This window comes from Cervus elaphus, chromosome 18 (genome assembly GCF_910594005.1).
Source record: "Cervus elaphus chromosome 18, mCerEla1.1, whole genome shotgun sequence".
Classification (NCBI taxonomy): domain Eukaryota; kingdom Metazoa; phylum Chordata; class Mammalia; order Artiodactyla; family Cervidae; genus Cervus; species Cervus elaphus.
Window position 1 is genome coordinate 122,093,092 of NC_057832.1, and position 27,613 is coordinate 122,120,704.

Consider the following 27,613-nt stretch of genomic DNA (forward strand, 5'->3'; position numbering starts at 1 on the left):
AGAGCCTTTCAAGACCCAGGCCCATGAGGAGAAACGACCAGCTTTGCTCAACTCAGTGGAATTGATCAGTAATTGAATCCAATGTAGGAAATGTTTTCAGTTCATTCACACTTTAGTTTCACTCTTTTACATCAAACTATAAATTTTAATATTTCTATTTGTTAAAGAAAAAAAATTAATTTCATGACTAACTTGAACAGAGGTTTAAAAAGACCCGTCTCCCCAACTTAACCAAAATGTATATAACTCTCTGTGTGGAGGGTGCCCCCCCAAGCTCTATTCAATTGCTGACATTTGGGGTGATGGCTTAGATATTTTATTGCTGATATAAAATCTGGACTAATGAGTTGTCTCCCGAGCTGTCGGTAGGTTGGCTGGACTGGATCCAGGTCATTTAAGTTAAACCTAAATTTGCCTAAAATTCTGGAACTCTCTAGCCACTCAAATCCTGCTTCCAAAAATAGTGTGAAGTCAGCATATGTGAGTTTACACTCTCTGTGACTTTCTGTGGCTTTCAGGGAAAGAACAAGAAGAAAAGAAACCTCTCTCACCCCATGAAGGAGGCAGCTATTCCCAGAGTTCCTTCTGAAGGTCTTGTTTTTCTTGCAAAGATCAAAAGGAAGACAGTGGGTAGATACTAGACTTTCTTCCACTATTTGTACATAATTGTAAAGTTGGAGAGGGTGGCCGATTATCTTCACAACTCATTATCCGTTTATATATCTTTTCTTCTCACTTTTGTGTGCTTACCCAGCTCTTCGAATCCCAACCAAGTCCACTTATTGGCTAGCCTCTGGATTATTTGGACTGTGTCACTTTCTTCTGGGTTGCCGCAATTCCGAGGGGACATTTTCCTTACTGTGGAGGCATGAGGTCAGGGAGCAGTCTGTGTGACTCCCAGCCATGACCCTGCACAGCCTGCTCCGTCAGCTTGGTGAGGACAGTGAGTGGAAGTAGGCCTAGCTTCCAGAGGCATCCGCCTTTTACTGGGATGGAGGACAGCAGTGAAAGGGGCCCCCAGAGTGCACAGTGATTCCCAAGCAATCCTAGTGCAGGTCATTTGAGAAGAGAGTCGCCTGGCCCTGGAGAAAGCCAGTGGAGGGTGTGCCAAGGCAGAGGAATGAGTTGGGGTATGGGTTTCCTAGCACAAGTGGGGCGATCCTACGATTTCCCTTTAGAAGCCTCTTTTATTCCTGAGAAGTCAGGTTAGGGAAGATTTCTGCACCTTAGTCTCCAGCACAGAACTGCCCACCCTCCCCCTGTCTCCCCAGCCCTCTGCCCATCTCCCCAGCCCTCCAGGCATCACCCCAGCCCTCTGGCTCTCTCCCCAGGTCTCTGCCCATTGCCCCAGCCCTCCGCCCGTCTCCCCAGCTCTCGAAGGCTGGCACTGAGGCTAAGCATCAGAAGTAGGCCCTCTCCCTGTGGCCTGGACAGGAGGGCACCCACTTCTCGCCCCCAGCTCCCAGGGGCCTTTAGCCAAGCACAAGTCGCTTCTTCTCCAGCTCTGGCGGCAGGGTCCAGACAAGCAGTGCGGCTCGCTGCCCACCCCCTTCTTGAGCCAAGCCTCAGCGAGCGCAGACCCACCCACCAGGCTTTCCCTGGCGCTTGCCGCCCCAGGCAGGGAGAGGCGCGGGGCCTGGAGCGCGAGGGCGGGTGCACCCCATCCCTCACCACTCTGCAGGCCCCTTCCAGGCCCTCCCCTGCTACGCTTAAACCTTCCCAGGGCTACTCGGCGAGGTCCCTGACCCAGGCCCCCAAGGTCTCCCGGTGTGTCTGCAGGCTGGCGCATGGCTGGGAGGTAAGACACCCGCGCTTCCTCTGCGCCCCCTCCCCCGGCCCCACCCGACCACCCCCCTCCTCCGCCTGCCCCATCATTTAGGCCTTTGTCTGCAGGCCAGGGTCTCAGCCAGCCGAAGCTGCAGGAGCCGAGGGCCGAGGGGGGGCTCTCTGCCAGGTCGAGCCCTTTCTCCCGGATCGGCCCTAATTCCCAGTTAGGCGCCCGGACAGGCCGCACGGAGCTGGCTCTCGGCCACCGGCGTGCTGCTCCCCGGCCTGATTTTGCGGGGGGTGAGATTTCGCTCTCGGGAATTGTTGGGCACCTCTACCAACCGAGTGACAGGGACCCTGAAAACCAACACCGCTCATATTACATTGGTTATTATTATTAATTATTTTTCCAGTGTCCCCACGCCCACCCAGAGAAGTGTGGGGAGTAAGGGGACAGGACAGCGACCGGAAAAGTCAGCCACCTCTGGTATCGTTTTAAGAAAAAAACGGGAGGCTCGGATCTGCAGCCAGCGTCCCCAGGATCTGCTGTGGCCGCAGATTTCGTCGGACTAGCGTCGGAGCTGGGGACACACCGGGTTGGGAGCCGCCTCTCCCCTTGATGTGCTCCGAGGTCCGCCTTTGTGCCTCGAGCCTGGGGAGGGCAGGGGGGCCGGTTCTCCGGAAGCGGGGTGCTGCCGACTGTCTTCTCGGCCTGGCGGGACGAGATAAAACCGGGGATCCCAGGCGATCGCGGCCTCACCAGGTTAGGGAGAAGCAGATGTCCAGTACCGGGTCTTCTGGTCACGCGGATAAGTTCCCCGCTGCGGGGCGGCCGCCTTGTGGGTGGAGAAGCCAAGCGGCATGGCGGGCTGGGCATAGGGCCCGCACCTCGGGAGCGGACACTTGGAAATGTGCCTTCCCCCTCCCCGTCCCCCTTCCCCGCGTCTCCCCCCCCCCACCCCCACAGAAAGCACAGCCAGGCGGGGTCCCACATCCGGCGGGCCTGTTGGGCCTCAAGCATGTTTTAGAGCTTTCAGAAACGGCTTGTGCGATTTTTGTAAGATTTAGGATTCCCTCCGCTAGGAGCAAATTAACTTTCTTGCAGCTTCCACCCAGATTCTCCCATCCGCCACGCTGTACCTTTGGATGGTGTCCACGCTCAAGGGGAGCTCTTTTGTGGAATTATGTTGAGGTTTGAGTTGGCTTTGTGTGGCCCGATACCTCTAATGACTTCTTCCTTCCCTCTTCTTTCCCTCTCCTGCAGGACTCCCCTCTAATCACTGGAGGGGGGCAGCAGGCCATCACTCAGGAATTGTCCTGCTTCATCAGATCAGCCTCCTGCAGCCTGGAGACCAGTGTCTGCAGGTTGCTGCCCCCCTCTTCCCCCACAGTAAACGAGGTCAGCCTGGAGATGATGCTTTTGCAGACTTCATGCTGCAGCCAGTAGTTTGCATCTGGACCACCCGCTCAGTTAATGCCGGGGGAATCAGAGGCAAAAGTGCCCGTGACTTTAGGAAGTATTTCTCAGGAGCCAGCCTAAGTGCTTTTCAGGGGACAGGTGGAGAAATTAACCTGGGGTGGCTTTGCAGGAACCAGCCAGCCCTGGGCCCTCCCCCTCCCCATTCCGTGATCAGGAGACCCCAAATAATTGGACATTCCCTGATGATTAAGGGTCCCTAGAGTTGCAGGAAAACTCCCCTGCAACCCTAAACATGTGTAAATAGAGTGTTGCCATAACCTCACCAGCCTCATTTTTCCAGGAGCAGACAGACTATGGGTTTCATTTTTTTTGAGACCCAGGGAGGGCTGCTGGCAGGAGTGTGCCTAGCCAGGTAATTTGGTGAAGATCCCTCCACTGGAGGGGGAGGGAGGGAAAGGGATGTGAGTCACCCCAGTGGAAAGGGTTTCCCCTCCTGACAGAGTCTCACCACCTGCCTCCAGAGCCTCTCCACACCCAGCCACTACCTGCATTTAACAGCCAGGTGACCCAGCCCAGCACTTCCTGCTACCCATTTTATGCCTCTCCTCCGTGGGTTAAATTCCCCGAGAGGCACCTTGTAACTGTTGCTTCTAGTTCAACCCAGGCCTCACCCTGGAGCCCGCAGTGCGTGGACCCGATCTGGGGTGGAGAGACAATGGGACCTGCATGGGGACCAGAGGAAAAGCTAAGCAAGTCACGCCTTCAAGCCTCAAGGTGGCCTGGCGGTCACATTGCCAGGAGGGCTGCTGGGCCAGACCTGCTCCATCCTTCCAGCCTGACAGCCTCCTGCTGGCTGCCCAGGCCCAGGGTTACCAAAAACAGGCCTCTGTTGCTGGGCACCCTGGAGCCTCGTGGGCTCTCCCTTTCTCCCCATCCTTCCCTTATCCTCTCCAATGTACTTTTATCGTGCCAGTGATCCAGCACCCTGCGAGCTGCCCTTTTGGATGTTTTTCAAACTTCCAAATTTCCATGAAAGTGCCTTTTAAATGATGGACAGGCGTGCCTCGGGTCACAACAGGTGTTTGGTGGGATGTCTGCAGGTGGGGTCAAGGACAGAGGAGTGAACAGGAAGGAGCCACAAGTAGGAGGCGGAGAAGAGAAAACAAACTCCAGGTGGACTTTCTGACAGCAGCTGGAAAGGAAGCGTAGGAAGGGATCTTGGAAGGAAGGAGGGCAGGGGAAAGGGGAAACAAATTGGGGCCCCCACCCCACCATTTGATTTCTAATTTCCGTTTCATATGGGCCCTCCAGAAAAACTAATTTAGAAGATTTTAAGACAAGAAAAAGAGGTGAATGTCCTGTAGCCCCTCGGACTTTCGGTGGGGTAAAAACTGGGGGGTGGGAAATGAGGGTGAGGACTTGGGAGGAGGCAGCCGCTGGGGAGTAGTTTGTTCCACGTGGATTTGAAGGCTTGGTTGAACCATCCGCTTCCCTTCTCCTTCCAGAAAGAAGATTCGGTTATAATGCGCAGTGCTCCTTTATTCTCTTTCCCCAACACGGAGTTCCACATCGCGTTCCTGAGCTCTTCCGGGTCTGCATGCACGTTTCAGGAGGATCCGTGGCCAAGGTGGGATCCGACAGCATGCACGCGGCTCCCTGCACTCGCGCGCACACACGCGCGCACACTTACAGTGAGTGTCTGCAGGAAGAGGGGCCTGCGCGTCAGCTCTGCATTAAAGACGGGAAGCTGCCCGGGTTACCAAAGTCAAATGTAAGTGACAACTGCCCTTTCCAGCAAGGCGGACTTCCAGAAGTCTCTTTGTATCTCGGCAGCTCATTTAATGTTATTTATGCATTTTGTGCAAGGAATTGTGGGATTTTTTCCCCACGGTAAACAATATGGAAATGTTAAAAAAAAAAAAAGCACCCTTCCAGCGCTTGTCCCCGTCCGCGTGTGGGCGACCCGGCGGGACTGTCGCGGGCGTTTCTCAGATCGCCGAGAAGCCGCGGGGAAAACGCGAACGCGCGAGCGCGCGCAGAGAACGCGGCGGCGGTCTCGCGGGTCCAGGCTCCGCACCCGGAGCGCAGGGACGCGGCCCCTTTAAGCGGGGGCGGGGCGGCGGGCGGCCCCTGTCACCGAGCCGGTCACGTGGGCGCGCGGCGCCGCGACCATTGGCCCAAGGCACGTGTCCAGGAGACCGGCCCGCGACGTCACTCGAGGGGGCTCGGTTAAAAATAAGAACAAAAATCCAGAGTCCGAGTGTCTCGGGTTGCGCCGAGTGGCCTGGAAATTTCCTGGCCGCGCGGAGGCCGAGGCGCGAGGGCGCGCAGACGGCGAGGGAACGCGGGCGGCCCAGCCCGGTCCGGCCCGGCCCGGCCCGGCCCGCCGCTCACCCATGCGACTCGGGCCGCGGGGCTCGGCGGGGCTCGGCGGGGGCGCCCCGGCCCGCGGCGGGGCGGCGGCCGCGCGCAGGGGCCCGGAGGCCGGCCGAGCGCAGCGCGGGCCCGTGGGCCTCCATGTGCGTGCTGGCGGCAACGGGCGCGCTGACCGCTCGCGCCCCGCACCCTAGAGGGCCGGCCGGGGCGCGCGGGCGGGGGCGGCCGGGCGGCGGCGGCGGCGGCGGCGTTGGCCCGAGCGGGCCCCGGCGGGCGTGAGCGCGGGCGAGCGCGCTGCCTGCATGCGCGGAGCTCCAGCCCCGGGCGGCCGGGCGGCGGCGGCGGCGCCGGAGCCGGAGGCAGCCGGACGTGGAGAGGCGCGCGGAGCCCCGAGGCGCCCCGGGTCCGCGCCGGACCCTTGTGACCGTCTAGCGACTGGGTGCGCTGCGAAGACTCGGACCGGACTATTTTGAATCTCCCGGCGTCTGGGCGTGGGGCGACTCTTGGTATTTTCTAACTCAACTTGTGGATCTGAACGTGGCTTTGGCTCTGAGCGTGGCTGGCGACGTGTAGGACCCCAGCCCTGGCTGCTGCCGCCGCGCTCGCCCTCGGGAGAGTCGGCGGGGAAGGGACACCGGCCGGCTTCGGAAGTCTCCGCGTACGGAGCGGAGAAGCGGAAGGCTGACTGGAGGGTCTCCCCGGAGAATCGACTCGGGATTTGTTGTGAGCAGCATGGAGGAGAATGACCCCAAGCCTAGCGAAGCGGCGGCGGCGGAGGGGCAGCGGCCGCCGGAATGCAGCCCCAGCGGCGGCGCCGGCAGCCCTGGCGAGGCGGACACTGGCCGCCGGCGGGCTCTGATGCTGCCTGCGGTCCTGCAGGCCCCCGGCAACCACCAGCACCCACACCGCATCACCAACTTCTTCATCGACAACATCCTGCGGCCCGAGTTCGGCCGGAGAAAGGACGCAGGGACGTGCTGTCCCGGCGCCGGAGGAGGCAGAGGCGCCGGGGCAGGCGGCGAAGGCGGCCTGGAGGGAGGCGGCGGCGCGGGCGGCGCGGAGCAGCTCCTGGTGTCTGGCCGGGAGCCCCGGCAGAACGCGCCCGGGGCGCCCGGGGCGGGCGGGCCGCTGCCCGGCGGTGGCGGTAGCGACTCTCCGGGTGACGGCGAAGGCGGCTCTAAAGCGCTCTCACTGCACAGCGGCGCCAAGAAAGGAGGAGACCCCGGGGGTCCCCTGGACGGGGCGCTCAAGGCCCGCGGCTTGGGCGGCGGCGACCTGTCGGTGAGCTCAGACTCGGACAGTTCGCAGGCCAGCGCCAACCTGGGCGCGCAGCCCATGCTCTGGCCGGCTTGGGTCTACTGCACGCGCTACTCGGACCGACCTTCTTCAGGTGAGCCCTGGGGACCCGTGCCCCGACCCGCCGTGGGGAGGCCGGCGGGGTTGCGGGGCAGCGCTGGGGCGGGAACTTACCGGGAGGAAGAAGACTCGAGCATCCCTCGCCCCCAACACAAAGACGCGCACACAGCGACACTGTGTGCGGCCGACGCTGACGCGGGCCGCGGCAAGACGGAGAGGGGCAGGGTTGATTCACTAGGGGCTACAGACTTCCTAGAACGGCGAAAAGTACCAGGACCTCCGTTCTCTCTTGCCCTTGGGGGCCTCTCCTAGTCCCTAGCCCATCCCTGCCCTGGCCGGAGTTTATTTGGTGGGAATCCGGGTGGCTGGAAAACAGGCCCGGAAGAGCACACCCTCGCTTGTTCTTCCAACTCGGTCCAGACCCGGACCTACGCCCAGCCCGCCCCGAGACTTAGTCTCATCCTGCCGCCCCAGTTTCCCAGATGTGTCCGGGGAAGAAAGCGAGGCTCGCTGCTCGTTCTCAGTTGGGGTCGACCAGGGGCCGGTGGAGGGATCCGCAGAGGGAAGGAAGGGAGACAGAGGAGCCCTTCGCTCTGTGCCTCGTTTTATTTGCCAAGAGGTGCGCACACAGCTTGGAAGAGGAAGGCCTGTGTCCCCGGATAGAATGGATCTTTACCGAGCTTTCCTGGGTAGGAAAGGAGCAGATTTCAGAGGAAGTGCGCGGGGGAGCCGGCGAGAGTGTGCAGAGCTTCTGGGCGTCTTTTTCATAGACCCGGGATTTTTAAAAGCTGAGTCCACGTCCCCATAGAAGCATGAGCCGAAGTAAATGCGGGTCTGCGGCTGCAAACCGCCATTAGGCGGAGACTCCGTTTGTCCCCGAGACGGCCGCGCAGACCGGACCCCCCTGTTCCTGAACCCTCAACTGTTTTGCGGGGGTCGTTTAAACAGCTCACAGCGCAACTAAGTCACCCCCGGGTCGCCTGCCCGCAGAAACGGTCTGTGTGTATCTCTGATGAAACCCCAATTTCTCTAGCTAGATCTGAAATTTGCTCCATTGTTCTCGCCTCTCTCCTTTGTTAATATTTAATTAACATATAGGCTCACAATGCGGCCGGCGAGGAGCCTCGGCCCGGCTTTGTGCAGCGCGGGAGTCGCGGCCGCGCCAGGCCCCAGAGGCCGGAGGAAGCCCGGCAGTCGGGCCTGGCTCAGTGTCTGGTCTAACTGGACTTAAAAAAAAGCCCCGTAAGATAAGATATGTGTTTCCGGGCGTTTACGAAAGCAGCGACGCCGAGTTTTGTCTTGTTTTGTTTTTTTGCGGAGATTTGGTCTTTCCGAGACTCCTTAAGAGTTTGCGTTTTGAACGAAAATCAAGAAGGAAAAGGAACTGAAATCTCTTATTTTAGGGAGATTTCCTTTCCATAAAGTGGCCCGGGCCTTTTGTGGGCTGATTGGCCGGTGGGAGTGCCCCGGGACCCCGGGGAGTTTGCGGATGGGGACTGCGGGCGGGCTGTGCCGTGCGAGGCCGTGGTGGGGGCCTCCGCCCGGCCTGTAGAAGCCTCGCAGGGCTGCCCCCTGCCTGTCTCGCGAGGCGCCCCCTGGACGCCGGCACCCTCCGGGAAAAAGCCAGGCTGGGCAGCCGGGACCTCGGCTTGTGAGCGAGTGTGCGCACGGTGGGGGCAGGGGGCGCGGTGCGCCTGGGTGGGGGTGCGCCTGGGTGTGCTTCCAATCTTGAAGGCCCCAGGCTTGAGCCGAACAGTCCGGTGCCCCCTCTCCACGGGGCCCGGCCCTCTTTTTCCCGTCGTGGCTCCCGGAGACAGCGCAAGGCTCGGTGGGCGGAGGAGGGGGTTCCCGGGGCCTCCTGGGTCTGCGGACCGCCACAGATCCCTAGCTAGGGAAGGCCCGGGTGATGATCCACCCTCCTGCTCCGAGTGCCCCCCGGAGCCTCACCCCGCAGAGTCCCGTGGGGTGACGGGTGGGCACCTGGGTGCTCCGGCTGCCGGAGGTCTAGCCGTTTCCGGCCTCTCAGCCAGGGCTCCTCCGAAGAAGTGGGAGCCAACCCCCAGCGTGACTTCACACACTTCACAGATTAAGACCCGCAGCCACCACCCCCTCCTGCAAAGGCCTCTTCCCTCTCTGACCCCCTCGTCCCATCTGACCTTCGGAAACCCGGAAAAAGACAACACTTGGTCGCCTTTCTCAGGCCCTTTCTGTTGCCGGGGTCCTAGGACTCCCAGCGCCACTGCCCCACACCAACCTGGGCGGCCCACCGGGAAGAGTGGGGGTGAGAAGTGTGAGCCTTCTGCCCAAGGTCAGCGGGGTCCCCAGTGGCCTCCTCAGCTCTGGGGCTGGCAGTGTGTTCCCTCTCCTGGACAGGGGACTGGGAGAGACCTGGTGGGGTGAAGGGTGGGAAGCTCCTGCTCCTTCTGGCCCTTAAAGGGAAGGATGAACATGGACCCACAGGGCCGGCTGGGGGAGGCAGACCCTTCCTGTTCCCAGCACCCACCTGACGCTGGCTCCCACGGCCCCCGGGTCTGTGGGGAGTCTGCCCTGCACCCCGGGGCTCCCCCTGCTACTCTGACTGGCCCAATCCCCTCCAGTCTGTCTCCCTCAGCTCTCTCCCCGCAGCCACCCCATCCTGTCCCCATTCGTGGACGGAACCTCAGGAAGGATTCGAAAAGGCCTGGCCACAGAGTTTTGGGGTTTTTGCTGTCCTGACCTTTCCGCTAAGCCTGCCCTTTGCCCCCAAGCCCACCGCTCCTGCAGACTTCCCAGCCCCCCCTCCCCGCCCCCTCCATGAGAGCTCCGCCCCAGCGGCCCACCCCAAACCCAGCCCTGCTTTCCTCCGGGTCGCCACAGGCTGGGGCAGCCTCCTGTGCCGGGGCGGTGACGCCCCCTCCCCCAGCAAGCAGGCTGGCCCGGAGCCCTCCTAACCCGCGCTCTCTGTGTCCCCCGCGCCTCCCCAGGTCCCAGGTCTCGCAAACCAAAGAAGAAGAACCCCAACAAAGAGGACAAGCGGCCCCGCACGGCCTTCACGGCAGAGCAGCTGCAGCGGCTCAAGGCCGAGTTCCAGACCAACAGGTACCTTACGGAGCAGCGGCGCCAGAGCCTGGCGCAGGAGCTCAGCCTCAACGAGTCTCAGATCAAGATCTGGTTCCAGAACAAGCGCGCCAAGATCAAGAAGGCCACGGGCAGCAAGAACACGCTGGCCGTGCACCTCATGGCGCAGGGCCTGTACAACCACTCCACCACCGCCAAGGAGGGCAAGTCGGACAGCGAGTAGGGCGGGCGGGTGCCACGTCCCGGCCCGCCCTGGCTAAACGATGCAATAATTTAAAATCAGAAATCAAGGGCCAGTGTATAAAGATTATACCAGCATTCATAGTGAAGATATCGTGTATTAGCTATGGTTCTGCAATATTCTATGTATATATAATTTACAGGAGGTGTAAAATCCAAAATATCTGACTATAAAATATTTTTTGAGTTTTTTTATGTTTATGAGATTATGCTAATTTTATGTTGGGTTTTTGGTTTTTGCAAAGGGGGCTACTTAGGGTTTCATCTTTTTTAATCCCCTAAGTTCCATTATGGGACATCGGACACTTTTTTTTTTTAATTTCAAAAGATGAAAAAATTAAAACAACTTGCTGAAGTCCAAAGATTTTTATTGCTGCATTTCACACGACTGTGAACCGAATAAATAGCTCCTACTTGGTCTATGAGTTCTGCCACTTTGTTTGTGTGGGCTTGGTGAGGCTGGCAGGAGGGTCTGCATGCCCAAGCCCGCCGCCGCCATCGCAGAGAAAGGGTCCCGGAGGCGAGGCTGCGGCTGGGCCTCCGGTCTGGTGCCCTGCTCCCCGGGGCTGCCTGGGCAGGGCCCACGCCAGCCCCCCTCTGCCTGCCTTCCCTCCCTGTCTCCTCGCCGAGGCCTGGCTCGCGCCTCCCTGCATCCTTCTGTCTGCATCTGCGTCGTTGTCCCCTGTCCAGCCGCCGCCCACCTCCAGCGCTGGAGTGTCCCACCTCCGGCACCCGCTCTGGGCCTCAGGGCGCCAGTGGCTGGAGGCCCACAGGCTTTGGGGCCGCCCTGTCCCCCCAGACCTGGGCCCAGAAGCTCCCCTGCGGCTCCATCAGCTGCCCAGGCAATATCCGGGGCGGGGGGGGGGGGGGTCCTAGAAACGCAGGCAAGGTCTGCTGGGTGTGCCTCCGGGGCTGTGGAGGCCTGAAGGAGCTGGCGTTTCCCCTCTTTCCTTTTTCTTTTTCTTCACTTTCTTTTCTTTTTTTCCTTTTTTTTTTTAAGTGGCCGCTTCTGCTATAGAGAGCATTCTTTCATGGTAAATATGTGTGTGCATGTGTACATATATCTGTGTGTGTGCTCATATACACACACAGAAGCAGACGTGTAAGAGTCCACAGTTCTAGAACATGTGGCTACCTTGACTTTTAAAGGAACTCAGAATTCTCCAGGATATAGAGGAAAGAAGAAAATGTGTAAATAATCATTTCTTATCACTTTTTGTCTTTTCTTGTTTTTTTTTAAATATACATTTTATTTTTTGAAGTGTGGTACAGTGTAAATGAAATATATTCAATATATCCCCACCAAGTACATATATATAAACAAACACATTATCTATATCTATATCTGTAGCTCCACACTGTCTTCTGTTTATTGTATGGAAAAAGAATTGTGTCCAAATGTCCGTCTGTGCCGGGACAGCCTGGGGGGTGCCTCGGGCCCTGTCCCGAGGACTGAGGGTGAACTTCTCTCTTTGCCTTAAACCTCTTTATTTCACTGCGATAATAGTTTCCCTTTGTACATACTAGCGTAAACCCCCCCCCCCTTTTTTTTTAAGGAAAAGAAACTTATAAAAGCAAAAGTTGTAATTTAAAATTCTGTGAATAACCATCTGCTGCTTAGGAAACTCAATGAAATGATATGCCTTTTTAGCAGGAAGCAAAGTTTTGGGGTTTTTATTTTTTTATTTTTATTTTTTAGTTTATTATACATGTGCATTTTACAGTTCCAGTAGCAAATATTTATAATCTTATAAGAAATGAATGTTTCTGTTTACTACTGTGGTTATCAAAATTGTGAACATTCCCCCTGCATTTTTGTGTGTTGAAATTCTTGAAAGTTACATTAAATAAAAAAAAAAAAAAACACTTTATTGTAAAATATCAGTTGTCCAAGATGGAATGAGTAATTTTTTTTTTTTTTAAGTGTGTTTCTGAGCCCAGCTGACCTGCCGAGGACGACCTCAGTGCTCAGGTGCTCAGGTCTTTCCCTCCACGGCAGGTGTGCACATGCTTACCTTTGTAGCGAGAGGCATAATTTTTTTTTTAAATAATGAAGACACTTTGGATGTCTCCTGTATGAGTATAGGACAACCAAAGGAATTTAAGGACGCATTTCTTTACCAGAAGGAAGTGTTCCAAAGTCCGGTGCTTTTTCTTTGAATAAATATTTAAACTCCTGCAGAAGGCAACAGGTCTCCGTCCCTGGCCGCTCCCCGAGCCGACAGAGGCGCTCAGCCCCTGGAGAGAGGAGCTCTCACTTGACCTGAGACAAAGAGGCTCTTCTTTAGGTTGCATTGTTGTCTTTTCCCCAGAGCAGAGGACACGGACTGACGGACTGACGGCATCCCAAGGCGGATGCAGGGAAAAGACCGGAAGTGGATGGGAGCTTTGGTCTTGGGACCCGCAACTCACCTGGCCTCAGAGGACAACTGACGTGGCCCTGTGAACCCAACTGCTCTATTTCCAAACTCTCTTGGCTACGGTTTTCTTCTCCCAGTAAAAGAAGCTCAGAGACTGGAGAGGATCGGCTGTTCCCAAGGCGACCTTTTAGGCATTTCCGTTCCACACCGGCTTCCCAAGGGGAAGGACGCTGGGCCTCTGGCTAGGAGCTGAGCTGCTTCCCGGTTTTGCAAAGACACGTTCTGGGGTCTCGCTGCAGAGGCTCCGGAGCCTGGTCCCACTGCCTGGTCCCAGGGGCATTAATGGGGCGGGATCACATCTTCCTTAGCCACTACCCTGCCCCTGTGCTGATCTGGGGGTTCCTAAAGACAAAACCGCGCTAGCCCAGCTTCTATTACCTGATTGGCCTCTCCTTCCTTTCAATAAAAAGATGACATAGCAACATTCAGCAATCATTTTTAGTTTTTGTCTTTCATCCCACTGGCAAATCATAGCGCTGTTAAGGGGCAGTGTATGGTTTTGCAAGGTAATGAGCTCCCCATCCTCAGAGGTGTACAAGCAGACACTAGGCCTACAGTGGCATAAGGTTTTTCATTTGCTTCCCCCCCGGCCTCCAGTAGGAGATTGGACTAAATGAACTCTCAGAACTCCCAAATGCTGAAATTCTGGTTTTGCTCCTACGTTTATTACACGTTTTTAAATTCTCTCATAACTCATGGAGAGCCACTTCGGCACACACCAGCCGCTTTCACTAGGAGCTGGGCTTCCTGGGTGGCACAGTGGTAAAGAATCTGCCTGCCAATGCAGGACACACAAGGGTTCCATCCCTGGGTGGGGAAGATCCCGTGGAGAATGAAATGGCAACCCACTCCAGTATTCTTGCCTGGAGAATCCCATGGACAGAGGAGCCTGGCGGCTACAGTCCATGGGATCACAAAGAGTTGGACGCGATGGAGCGACTGAGCGCAGACAGTGGAGACCAGAGTCGGGCTGCAGGGCAGGCGATGCCCCTTCGTGAAGTCCGGCCGCCACTGAGTTCCACCTGGGCCCCCACAGCTCTGCCCAGCTCGGATCTGGACCCAGCCTGCAGTACCGGTGACACCTCACCAGACTGTCGCCCCCACAGCAGGTGGGGTTTCCTAAATGTGCTCGGAGGAAAGCTCCTTTAGGAAGGACGTCCTTGCGGCTTGCAGCTGCACAGCCCCCACCCTCAGGCTTGGCTGTTTCCCCAGGCCTCCTTAGCTGCGCAGAGACTGGGCTGAGGCCTGGGAGTTGAGCGTGGACGGTCGCAGACCCCCAGGCCAGTGGAACACGCTTCCCCAAAGGTGCAGGATCAAAGACCCAGCAGGATTCCTTGGTGCTTAGACAGCTCCTCCTCCAGCTGCCCAATGGGGTCGAATAAGTGAGCCCCCACCCTCAGGTTGGAGTCAGAATCCGAGGGTCAACACCGGCAGGCGAAGGTCGCAGGAAGTGGACCACCAAGGGCTTTCTTTAGGGGGCAAAAGTGGGGTGCCACCAGTCTGATCTCTGAGAAGGTTCCATGGTTCCTGTTTTCCCTTGGGTGAAAAGGGCAAATCGCTGGGGCTTCTGAACCGCTTGGCACAGGTGTGCCCGGGAGTGTGGTGGGCACAGCAAACATCACACACTATATATGCAAATACGCCTGCCAGCCGCGCGGGGCCAGCTGCGAGGCCATGTTTGCTCGCTCTGTCTCGGCTAAAAGTCATTCTGTCTCCCGCTGGTTTAATATCCGACCTCTCCGGCCTCTGCCCGCCCGGGGAAGCTCCCCAAGAGCCCCCACGAAGGTCCCGGCTCTGCCGAAACCTGCCGCTTGCCAGGCCGAGCCGCCGTGCCCTGGGAGACTAATGGCGACTGGCGCCCAAGGCCTCCGGGGAAGCCGACCCTCCAACCGGCACTCCACGCCGCCTCCAGGCACGCACTGCAGCCCCGCGCCGGGCCTCGGGGTGGGGACCCCATTGCTGCGCTCGCTTCTCTCTCCTATCAGGGCCGAGGGCGAGGCCTCTGGCTTCAAGAGCAGCGGGCAGGGTGGGCTGGGTGGTGGGCGAGGGCGGCTGCAGGCAGGCCTGGCGCTGCGCTGAGAACCGCGACCCCATGGGCCGCCCTCTGCGGGGGAAACGCGCGCGCGCGCGGTGCCTGCGCCCTGAGCTCCAGGGGCGCACGTCGTGAGCCGGGCTGCGCAAGCCCGAGCAGGCCATTCATATTTTCATTATTAATCTCATATAGTTCATTTTGTTTATGCTCCCCGCCCACAGCAAATAAAAAGCCATTCTTGAAATCGCCTGAAATGTAATAATAGTCATTAAAGTGACTCCTCATTATGAGATTTAATCGAGTGGTCCGCCGCACCCCCGGCCTGGCTGGTGAGGCTGAGGAGGACCGCGTAATTATTGTTGCTGTTGTTCGCCTCCTGCTTAGCCATCGGGGCGACTGACCACCTCGTCGTCTTAGGTCAGCACAGGGGCGGTGGGGAGCCCCAGGAGTCTCGGGAACAGGTGTGGCCCAGCTTGCTGCTCTGCCCACCCAGGCCCCAGCCCTTGCCAGGCCCCGGCAATGCCTCTGGGAGGAGGGAGGGAGTCCCCAGACCCTCTACCCGCTCCGCATCCCGGGGGGAACGCTAGGACCAGGGCCCCGGACTCGCCCCATTGGCGGTCCCTCCCCACCCCTCCTTCCAGGGCCGAGCCCAGAGCTTTGCCCAGAACAAAGAGTAGTGGAGACCTGCCTGCTCGGCCGCCTTTTCGCCCCCTCGGGCTGGAAGGCGTCCCAGAGAGCCCCCCAGCCCCAGCCCAGTCTCCCCGGAGACACCCGGGGAGGGAAAAAGAGCACGGGGCCTCAGTGGACTGCGCCCGCGGAGGGGGCCCGAGTGGGGAGCGCGGCCGGGAGGGGCCCGCCCCCGTCCGGGGTTCTCCGTGGGGCCGGGGCCGAGGGCGGGTGGGGGTCACTGCCGGCGCGGACCGTCTGGAGGGCTGGGCCGGGCGGGCGCGCGGCCCCATCTGTCGCGCTGAGAAACTTGGCCGCGCGGTCCGAGCGCGCGGCCCGCGCCTTTCAGCCGGCGCGTTCGGGGTTCGCTCCTCCCGCCAAGTCCTTTGTCTGCGAGAGGACAGTCAGGCTCTGCGCCGGGCTCTGCCCTCCGCCTCCCCCGGCCCTACCCCCTCCGCTAACTGCCCTTTCTCTCCCCTCCCCGCTTTTCTCTCCTCTCTGGATGGGTAATCACAGGCTCCAGCTGCCAGGCGCAACGAGAGGAGTTGCTGCCCGGTTCGGGGGTCTGCCGCCCCTCCCGGCCCCCTCCAACTTCGCCAGGACTCCGGCCCCCGGCTCTCCGGCCTCTTGGAGCCACCGTGGTGGGTCCGTCCGAGTTTCCCCTTTAGGCCACAACTTTCTCCCGAGGATTTGGACTCACACTCCCCGCCCCCCACCCCAACAAAATGTGAATCCGGAAAGCTGGCGTTTCTGTGGATTCAGGCAGTGGGGGGACAGGCAGGGTCAGCAGCCTTTTGCAGAATGTACTCCTGTCGAGGCCGGTTCCATGCCTCTGCTGCTGTGAGAAAGGTGCCCCGATAAGTAACTCAGAGGCTGTCAGTTTTAAGCCTCAGATTGTTTTCCTGCCCCCAGTGCTGAAACATTTGGGTTAAATCGGGCAGATTTCAGTCTCTAGAAGGAACGCCTGGCATGCTGACTTCCAGACACCTGTTTGTTAGGGCTTCCCTGGTGGCTCCGTGGTGTCACAATAGATGCAGGTTCGATCCCTGGGTCGGGAAGATCTCCTGGAAAAGGAAATGGCTACCCACTCCAGTATTCTTGCCTGGAGAATCCCAGGGACAGAGGAGCCTGGAGGGCTGCAATCCACGGGGTGGCAAAGAGTCGGACACGACTTAGCGACTAAACAACAGCAAATTTGTTTGGTGCGAGACTGAAGCCTGCTAAGAAAGCATTCGGCTGAGCTCCCCGCCATGTGCAGGCTCAGCATGTGGACTTCCATATTTTTTCATGTGGATACTTATACAACAGCATTTCTTCTCACTGAAAGAAACTTGGGGCAAGGATGGGGCTGAGTTTTGTGAACAGGCAGTCCTGTGCCCCGAAGCCCAATCATTCATGTCTCAGGCAGAAAGAACTGCTCCCTAGCAGGCTCCCTGCAAGGGGGTGTTTATGAGGAAAAGAACAGAAAGCATGCGGCACAGTACAGCACTTGCCTGGTGGGCAGTCCCACTCTCCTTCTTCAGGGGAAACTCGTACTCAGCCCCCTGGGCCCGGCCAGCCCAAGGCCTGGTTTTGGTAAAGCCACCGCATCTATATGGTGGTTGAGGGGAAGGGGGAAATGATGAGATATTCGCGTGGCTGTGAAAAGTGGAGCAGTGATGGGCGCACTCCTACTAGAGGGCCGCGGGACTCCCGTTAGCACTTTCTAGAATCAGGAGTCCCTTCTCCTTCCAAACCCGGCTGGGTGTGCACTTTGTGATCACAGAGCTCAAGCACATAGGCACTTCCATTCATACCAGGCTCTTTTCCCCAGGCTTCCCCCCCAAAATGAGCAAGATGCCGTGCCTTGGGTTCCTACGGAGGCTCAGCAACTTCACACACCACTCCCCTCTCCATTCCAGCCGGTAATTACCGCACTGAGCAGTGAGCCTCAGTCACCACGAGACAGGGGTGGACTCAGCGCCTAGGAGGTGGGCGCCCAGCGAGACAGCGTGGGGGCAGGGAGGAGGCTTGGGAGTCCCCCCCACCCCACCCCACCCTCGAATCACAGCCGCCCCAACCACCGTTCTTCCTCCAAGAGCCAACCGCCTGCTCCTGGCGCGATGAGCTATTTTGTCTAAATAGTGAAGGGTCTAAGTACCCCCTTTGAAATTAATTGCTGTTCCTATAGCTAAAAGCATAACAGGCTTTGATTACATGCTAACAAGAATGAAACATAATCCTGAGCTAATTATGTGGAGATAATTTTATAATTATATCATTCAGTTGAAGAAGTGATATGTTGTTAACCTCCCATTTCAACAAGACTGATGATTTAAAATAAAGATGGTCCTAAATTTAGACCTTTAAAAAAAAAAGTATCAGGGTTGCATCTTGGTTTCCTGCACATGGAGAAAGTGAGTTTCAACTCGGTCTATCTACCGTTTGTACCTGTGTACACCCCAACCCAGAAGGAGTGGGGGGCCGTGGGAGACCTCAGACAAAGGGGTCAGTCTGAGGAGGAGAGGTGGCCCAGGGCCAATCTGCTCTCAAAGGCTCAGGAAGCCCATCTGCATTTCTATTCTGTCCGGCTGGCTTGGGGAAGTATCACCCAAAGACTGGCGACCCCGAAGAGCACAGGATCTCTGAGACACTCCAGCGGGGGTGTGCGCAGAGCCTGGCGGCCTGGGGTGAAGGTCAAAAGCCAGCCACGCCTGCAGGGGGTTCACTTCCTCTCCCAGACACGAGTGCCCGCGGAGGGGTGCCCCCGGGACCAAGGGACCAAGGCCTGGCCAGATTCCCCTCCCCCGGCCCGCCCCTGGTGGCCCTGGGGTGGAGGTACTAGGAGGCGCCCCCCCCCCCCGCCCCCGGGACGTCAAGGACTGTCCTGCAGCCAGGCTGGCCTTCCCAGCAGTTCCAGGGAATTCACCAAGGACTTGAGGGCCAGAACTTGGCATAGGGATGCAGAGTTCAAATGTGATTCCTTTGAGGTGGTCAGAGGTCAGCCAGACATGGCCCTTTTAGGCACTGAGAGTGCCCTCAACTTTCTTTTTTTTTTTTGGTGGTTGCACAGGGCCTCAAAGTGGGCGATTCCTGGGTACGCAGCAAAAGGAGCACCCCGGTGGATTTCGAGCCCCAGGGGAACAGAACCAGCTCCGGGAGAGTGAATGTAACACAGACCCACAGAGTCACAAGCCAGTAACCCCAGACGCCACGCGCGGGTGTAACAATGGCTTTTGCGCCTGGAGCCCCACGAGGGCGCCCGGCCCAGCTCAGAGCTGGCCGGGTGGACGTACATTTCCACGCAGGTGAGGGTGTCTGGGGCAAACCCAGGGCTGGGGCCGGGTCGCTGCCTCTGCACCGCGAGGTGTGGCTCCCTCCCTTCCCCCTAAGGGGTATTTCATTCGCACCTTTTTTTTTTTAAATGCTTCCTAGTCAAACTTGAATATGCAATGAGGCGCCGGAGCTTTGTGGCGGAAATATAATTAAACTGGTGGAAGATGTAAAAGATGAAGACTGAGGATGACATCAGGCCGATTTCACACTTGGCAGTCGGATAGCTGGGCCCAAGCCGCGCTCTCGCCACGCAAGGCAGATCAAAGTGCCCTGCCACCGCTCCAAAGGGGAAAGGGGACTTAAGTATGCTAATCCCCAGGACAAATATATTTTAATCTTGTTAGAATACAAGTTAATGCCGCAGCTCAGTGGCTGAACTTGGTCAGACTGTAGAGATCCATTTTTATTTTAGCTATGAATGAGGTAGACCTCCTGGTTTATTCATAGGTAGTAAAAAGTACATTTACAAAACGAACCCCTCTTCGGGCGACTCCGTGGTCACCCCCACCTTGAGCTTTCTTGGCCGGGAGGGCGGGGAAATTCCGGAGGCTCCCGGATGGAGGTGGGATGATCCCTGATAACCATTCAGCTCTCCCTGTCCCTCCCTGCATCTGCACCAGAGCCTCCTGCCCAGGAACGTAACTCAGCTCATTTGGCGGAGAAGAAACAGGGCGACTCTGGAATTAATTAAAAGATTCTCCAAAGCAATGCGTTTCCCTTTAGGCTTGGGGTCTGACAACCAAACCAATTCCTTTCCATCAGCCCTCTCCCTTTAATTTTTACAACGTCAATTTTCATTACTATTAATTATTTGCCGAGCTCCGACTGTACATTCGTTACTGCCCTGGTTAGCAGCAAGGAAGTAGGTTCCTGGCTGCCTAAGTCTCAGCCTCTGCTCGACGTCTGAGCTGTGCAGGCGTGCGTATGTAAGATGTTCGGTGGGGTGAGAAGGAGGGGTGTCAGCCTGTAGGGCTGCCTCAAATAAAACCGTCCTGGCAAAACTTGGAGATGATCACAGGTGTATCTGTGCCTCTGACTGCATGTGTGAAACAGACAGAGCTTGAGCGAGCTCACCTGAGGTCGCAGAAGGTTAAACTCCCCCAAGGAACCTGCCTGCCAGGTATTGCCCGTGGCAGCCATCAGCAAGGCTCTCCCTGTCTTTCTGCTCCAGAGTGTGTTAGAATCTCCTCTGCCTCGGGCATCAAACCTGATTCTCGCTGAAGCTCGCCTTGCAGCCCTGCATTCGAAAGACCCTCCCTGGCCCTCCGGACCCCAGCGGAGGTGGCTGGCTGCCGACTGGGGGAGGGGCAGCCTCTACCCTGCAAACTGCCCCCTGGTTTCCAGGACTAAGGAATGTCGCTTTCCGCCGCGATTCTCTCAAGGCCCCTTGAGTTAGGAGGCGAGTGGCCCACACTGCAGCTACTATAAGCCCACAGCTGGTACGGTTGGGAGCAGCACCGTGGCCAGCAGCCAGGGGCTCCCCGGGAGCCCCTTCCGAGCACCTCCCCTCCCGTCTCTCTCAGCTCCTTGTGAGCGTGTCCTTCGGCCGGAGGCTTCCTTAGGAGACATCCCACTCTTCCTTCGGGTTTCCTATGCCAGCAGTCAGGCTACCTAACCTTTTGGTCCATTGTGTTTCTGTCTTAAATCATGACTGTACCTAGTGCTTGCTGGAAAGACAGTGTGAGTTGCTCGGTCATGTCCAACTCTTGCGACCTCATGGACTGTAACCCGCCAGGCTCCTCTGTCCATGGGATTCTCAAGGCAAGAATACTGGAGTGGGTTGCCATGCCCTCCTCCAGGGGATCTTCCCGACCCAGGGATTCAACCCAGGTCTCCCACATTGCAGGCAGGTTCTTCACCGTCTGAGCCACCAGGGAACCCCTTGTGCTTGCTGAGGTCCCTCTCGGGGCCTGGCTTCCTGCGGCTGCCCCAACCAAGCATCGCAAACTGGGGGTGTTTGTCTCAGTCCTGGAGGATGGAAGTCAGGAGTCGGTGCCAGGTGCCAGCAGGGCTGCTCCCTCCTGCGGCTCCAGGACGGTCTGTCCCTCATCTCTGCCGGCCTCGGTACATCAGCCCCTGGTGTCCTTGGCTTGTGGGCACACACGGTCTTTTCCCCACATGCTGGTCTGCGTCCAGATCTCCCTTTTACAAAGACACCAGTGACATCAGATTGAGGGCCCACCCGAATTCAGCATGACCTCACCTTCACGTCCATCTGCAAAGATGCTATTTTCAAATAAGGTCCTGTTCACAGGTTCATGAATGGATGTGACTCTGGGGGGACACTCTTCAGCCCAGGCCAGCCAGTACTCTACAAGTAACCTGGATTCTCTTAAACCATCTCCCAGTAAAGCCCCTGCAGTGGACTCCATTTTTCTCACCATGGAAGGGTCAGGAGACTGAGCCGTGGAGCTCTCCCTGGCGGCAAGCACGAGGTGGGTCTGCGTGAGCCCTCGTCCTCCAGTCAGTGGTCCTCAGCTTCCTCTGCTGGTCCGTGGCATCCGTGACATAGCCCCTCGACTTTAGCATCCGTCTGACCCAGCGAGACGCTGTCCCTCCTGTAGAACAATCCAGGCAGAGGAGCTTTGTCTCCCGTGGGCGCTGCACCATGCTGCTGTTGTCACCTGGTCATGTCTGACTCTCTGCGACCCCGTAGACCGTGGGCTCCTCTGTCCATGGGATTCTCCAGGCAAGAATACAGGAGTGAGTTTCCAGCCCCTTCTCCAGGGTGCAGCACACAGTTATCCTGTTGAGAGTGTTCCTTTCCTCTCTCGGCCTCGGTCTCCTCCTCTGAAACCTGGAGGGAAGGAAGCAGAGAAGCCGCCTGTGGGCTCTCGGGGTGTCCCCCTGAGCCGCCCCGGGAGGCCTTCAGGATGGTGCTTGGAGCAAGGGGGTGACATGCAGGGCCCTGATGGAGACGTCGAGGGTGTCCTGCAGGGGGCCCTGCGGTGTTGGATACCACTGGGCACCCCGCGGGCGCTGAGTCTCGCTGGGTGCCCAGGACCCCTGTTAACACGGAGCTGTTATCACGGCTGATGTTTCCACCATCTCGCCAACTCCCGGGGGAGTGAGTCTAGTCCACTGCTGTGGATCCACGGAGTCAGGATTGAGCCTCTCAAACTGGAAGCATCACTGTTGATGAGGCTGCAGAATACCAGCACTGGGGACAGGAAAGGAGGGACACATTGCTCTCACGTGACAAACCCAGCACCCTGTGTTCTAGATTCTGCTTCCAGCAGAGAACAGACGCTTGTTTGATGGGAACACTTGGGGGAAGATTTAGATGGAGGCCCCTCATCCTGCACTTTCTTAGAAGACCAGCTGTGCATGATGAAGCCATGAAGGCAGGCGGAGGGCCCTCCCTGGGCACGACTCACCCGGGTCCCACCCTCTGACCACCCTGGGGCCTGCTGAACCCTAAGCCCAACCATCTGTCTATCTCAGCACGAACCTTCCTGGGAGCTCTCTGCAGTCCTGTCCCACAGCCCCGGGAGCACAGTCCTGTTCCTGGGAAGGCCTCCGTGAGGCCCGGAGGGAATAGGTGACCCTCCCAAAGCTGCCACGTTGGCAACGGCAGAGCTGAGTTTTCCGGCCCAGCAATGATTGCGTTTTTAAAGTGGGTCCTGGGCAGGCAGAGGCGCGGCTGCTCCCAAGGAGGGAGCCCTGGCGGTGGATGCCTGGCACCGGGGCACAGGACGAGTGTGGGAGGATCGTGGGGCGATGGCTCCCCAGACATTCCGCACACCTGGCATCTCCCAGCCTCCCGGTGGGCAGGTCGGGGACAGTGGAGTAGCTCTGGCCAATGGTCCTGGGGCAAAGTGACCCACTTGGACTTCAGGTCCAAGGCTCGTGAGTTGTGAGACAACCCCATCCTTCCTTCCCCATCTCTGCAGCTCTCAATGCCTCAGGTCAGACATGACCTCACGGGGCAGCGAGCCCACATCCACCTGCACCCCTAAATGACCATGGATCACAGCCCGCCAACTCACTTTGGACCCAGAGAGTTAGGCCAACAGGACAGTGAGACATGCAGCTAATTTGTTGGAGCTGCACAGGCCAGCAACCAAATGGAAACCCCATGTGTCCTATCTGTGACGGCAGCCCGTCCTTCCTGACTCTGGGGCCGGCCAGTCCTGAGAGTAGGGACGGTCTCCCTGCCTGTGACCCTTTACCTCTCATTCCTCATCCTTTTCCACTTCTCCCTCTGAGGGCATCGGCCCAGAATGAGGAGGAAGATTGAAGGGCAAACATTGACAGCCCCTGGGATGCTAAAGGATGCATATCCATTGTTTAAACTGTTTAATATCTACAGTTTGGGCTTCCCTGGTGGCTCAGCTGGTAAAGAATCTGCCTGCGATGCAGGAGACCTGGGTTCGATCCCTGGGTTGGGAAGATCCCCTGGAGGATCTGAAAGGGCAGGAGGGCCCACGTGGACATCTAGTTGCAGAGCTGAGACGGCAAAGCTAAGAATGAGGTTAAAGATACTGTGATGTAATGTCTTTGGCACAGAGGCTCATCTGCTGCTGGGTTCAAAGCTGCTGAGCCGTGCCACATGCCCTGTCATCGGATGTTCTCACCTAACAGCATTTGGATGTATTGATATTGGCACTATTCTTACACTCTTTGTACAGTAAATATTCAAGGCTAACGTCAATATTGCTATTCCCAACCCTCTTTTGTGATCACTCTGGGTCACACTGTCCAACTCAAGTAAATTTACACTTTCATGTCTGCTATCTCAGGAAGAGAAAACTATCTGCTTGAGTGAGCTTGTATGAGCCCTCCACTCCAAAATATAAAGTGTTTACACACTACTGAATGTGGAAAGCAACGGGAGTCTTTTCCTTCTTGTTTCTCAGAGGGCGTGCATTGACCTACATGTGCAATTTCGTGTTATTTGCCAGTGCAGAGCTGGAAGCGTGCTACAGACACAGGATGCCATGTACAGTTGAGCAGGTTGCTCACTGCACAAGGACAGCCTCTGAGATGGTTGGGTTAAAACTCAACCTGTATTCTGTTTGCCAAGCTCTCTGTCCTGGCATAGAACTGCATCCACCTCAAGAAAGGAGTGCCTTTTTCTAAATTGCAAAAAGGTGCCACCCACTCATCAAGGCTTCTACTCAGTGGGGGAGCCTTTCTCTAACCACAAAGAGCAGTGGCAGCCCTGATAGAAAAGTCTAGGAGATCTCAGTAAAAGAAGAGGTAAAGGAAACATAATCTCTGCAGGTCAATACAGGAGTGCCAGCACCTTAAGTTTATCTCAACATAAACAAGGCAAGACTCAGAAACAAAAATTGTAGCAACAGAAAGCACTGCCTAGGTCTGTTGATAGTTAGGACTGTTTCTCAGTAAATGTTCACTTTTCCTCCCCCTCCTCCTTGCATAGAGTGCACGCCCACTGCTTCGATGTTGAGCTTTGGATGTGAAATATTTGCAGAGTGCTGGCTTACCTCAGCACTCTGAATCTCCAGGTGGCCTGCACTCCAGATGGACCTGTGTGATGCAGACCTGGACCTGTGTGATGCAGACCTGGACCCGCCCATGCACAGCCGCCCCACTGAGCGCATCCCTGGGCAGCTGAACTGCTGCTGAGTCATGGGTTGAGGAGCAGAAGGATACATGCTTTCTCCTGGGAGCCGCTGAGTTCTGCAGAGTTCTGGGGTGCTGTGTGTACTGCACAGAAAATAGCCCATGAAAACGGCCCCTTTCAGGTTCCTTCCTTGCCCACATCTGAGATTTAGGGACCATTTCTGGAGGGTTTTCACTGATCTCCCTGTTCTGGTGTTTATTTTATATTCCATGTAAGGCACGTACCTGAGCCCTACTTACATTCTTGGCCCTTGGTAATGTTTACATCAGTCCTTCCAGCATCAGTCCTTCTCCAGCATCAGTCCTCCTAGCATCATTGGAAGGACTGATGCTGAAGTTGAAGCTCCAATCTTTGACCACCTGATGCAAAGAGCTGACTCATTTGAAAAGACCCTGATGCTGGGAAAGATTGAGGGCAGGAGGAGAAGGGGACGACAGAGGATGAGATGGTTGGATGGTATCACCGACTCAACGGACATGAGACTGAGTAAACTCTGGGAGTTGGTGATGGACAGGGAAGCCTGGTGTGCTGCAGTCCACGGGGTCACAAAGAGTTGGACATGACTGAGCAACTGAACTGAACTAAACGCTTCCATTCTGTCATTCAGAGTCGCCAGGCATCTCACCATCCCTCACCCACTACAAAATCCATTTGTGCTGTTTGGCACGTTCTCTGTGGGCTGGCTAAAGCCGATGTGGTCTCTGAGAACATCTGTCAAGATGCGACCCCCACAGTCACTGCAGTGGCTCCCACGTCCTAGGGCTGAGCCCAGGGCAGGGGAACCTGCTCTGCGAAACCCTTTTGTGTTCTGGGCGGCGACAGTTTGTTGTGACCCATGTTGTCTGTCTCGGCCTCAGCTGAGCTCTGCGGATGGTGCTCCCTAAGATGGGAGCCGATGGATCCCCCAAGTCATACCTGCTTTAGAGCATCCGCACGCCCTCTCTGCAACGTGGGCCCTTCCAAAGGGCCAGCTGGGCTCCAGAGCCCCCGGGGGTCATCTGGGGTCACTGTGGTGGCTGCCCCACAGCCCAGCCGCTCCCCAGCCTCATGCCACGTGGACCCCAGAGCTGGAAGACGCTCACCCGGCTCAGCACAGCTGCCTGGGGAGACCCACCCGTGAAGGCCTTCGAGGACGGCTGGGTTTTCCACTTCCTAATTCAAGCCTAATTCAAGCCTCTCTCCAATACAAGAATACTGTCTCTTGGAAAAGTTAAAAATATCCTAGAGGCAGAGGAAATACCAGAGTTTTCACTGGGGGCCTGATAGCCTTCTATCTGGTGTGTGAGCTGGGCGGTGGGCGGTGGGGGGGGGCTCAGGCATCTTGAGGGGTGAGCGGAGAAGTGTCCTGCATCCCACACATGTGGACGGCTGACCCAGGTGTGCACGTGCGAGGCTGTGTATACCCACATTGGTATGGTGTGTGTGCAAGCTTGTGAGTGAGATGCACACCCATGTGGTGTGTGAGTGTGCAACCTACAAGGAAGTCTTGTATGTGTGCACACGTGTGCAGCCCATGCGATGCGTATGTGTCACATGTGAACCTGTGTGTGCCCGCCCACGGGTGCATGCAGGTCCTTGTGTGTGCACACCCACTGGTGCACACTCACACGTATACCTGATTGTGTGTGTGTGTTATGTGAGTCGTGTGTACGTGGGGGGCAGCTTCTGTCTGTTACTGTGTTTGATGCCAAATGCTAATTGCTTGCAGACCTGAAATCAAGCCGTGATGGAGTGAATTGGAGGTCGGAGTCTTTTTCTGCTGGCTTTTGGGGACTGACTGGGCATCTGCTCAGAGCATTTGAGGTTAGAGCCTCGCTGTCAGCAGGATGTGGGGAGCGCCCTGCTTTCAGGACTCAAATCGGGGCCGGATTGTCATCAGAGGCACGGCTGGGGCTGGGGGTGTCAGGCCTGAGGACAGGAACCAGGCATCAAGGCAGAACGGGTCATGGGGGCACCCAGGACCCTCTGACCAGTCTGGTGCCCCACCGTGGGCCTGGGAAGAGAATCCAGACTCTGCAGAAGGATAAACAGTCCTGCTCCCAGCTCTGGGCCTCCAATCTGGGAAAGAGAGAAGAAACCAAATCAGGATACAATTCCAAAGACTATCACTTTTTTTTCCCCCTCTCCTATGCAAATTCTGACTGTCCTTGTTGGTCTAGCAGATTCTCACGAGCAACAGGAGGCCTTTTAAACATCCAAATGTGAGGGCCATAGCATGATGGTCACTGTCATTTACTACTTGTTCACTGAGATAGTCCACAAGGGGAAAATTAGACAATGAATGAAGTAAGGTTTTTAAATGCACTGATCACAACAGCATCTCAGATATTGTTATAAACATAAGACCCTCATTCATCTAGCCTGTCAGTTCAATTCAGTCACTCAGTTGTGTTCAACTTTGCGACCCCATGGACTGCAGTACGCCAGGCCTCCCTGTCCATCGTCAACTCCCGGAGCTTGCTCAAACTCATGTCCATCAAGTCAGTGATGCCATCCAACCATCTCATCCTCTGTCGTCCCCGTCTCTCCCTGCCATCCATCTTTCCAGCATCAGAGTTTTTTCTAATGAGTCAGCTATTTGCATCAGGTGGCCAAAATATTGGAGCTTCAGCTCCAGCATCAGTCCTTCCAATGAATATTCAAGGTTGATTTCATTTAGGATGGACTGGTTGGATCTCCTTGCAGTTCAAGGGACTCTCAAGAGTCTTCTCCAACACCGCAGTTCAAAAGCATCAGTTCTTCAGCTCTGTTTTCTTTATGGTCCAACTCTCACATCTGTACATGACTACTGGAAAAACCAAAACTTTGTCAGCAAATTAATGTCTCTGCTTTTCAATATGCTGTCTAGGTTTGTTATAGCTTTTCTTCCAAGGAGCAAGCGTCTTTTAATTTCATGGCTGCAGTCACCATCTGATGCAGTGATTTTGGAGCACAAGAAAAGAAAGTCTATCATTGTTTCCATTGTTTCCCCATCTATTTGCCATGAAGTGATTAAAAGGGATGCCATGATCTTAATTTTTTGAACAGCCGTTCAGCACTGTTTAATATAAAATGGATTTATAGCTGTGTCATGATGCTTTCAGTCACAAGCCCCAAAATCCAGCAGTAAGATGGCTTTAGGTGAGGCTTGACCAAGGCTCACCAACGTCACGAGGGCTGGCTTTCTTTGTTTCTCCCTTTGACTTCCAAGTTGCTGGCTTCATCCTAATGCTTCCTTTCTGCATGGATACAATTTGACTTCTGGCCAAAATGGGAGTCTGAAGCTTCCTGGTTCACACCCAGAAGACTCCCACCCCTGGGTCCCATGCTTGGAGAGAGGGAAGGTCCTTCCCAGAGGCTCCCAGTGAACATATCTTGATGCCTCACTGGCTCAC

At 56.6% G+C, this 27,613-nt stretch overlaps 1 protein-coding gene across 1 annotated transcript; it reads left to right on the forward strand.

Annotated features, from left to right (window-relative positions):
- Positions 1-5,808: 5,808 nt before the first annotated feature.
- EN2 (engrailed homeobox 2) lies at positions 5,809-10,634 on the forward strand. The gene is made up of 2 exons (XM_043873501.1): positions 5,809-6,953; positions 9,883-10,634. The coding sequence occupies exons 1-2, from the start codon at positions 6,296-6,298 to the stop codon at positions 10,197-10,199; spliced, it is 975 nt and encodes a 324-aa protein (XP_043729436.1). The 5' UTR covers positions 5,809-6,295; the 3' UTR covers positions 10,200-10,634.
- The last annotated feature ends 16,979 nt before the right edge of the window (positions 10,635-27,613 follow it).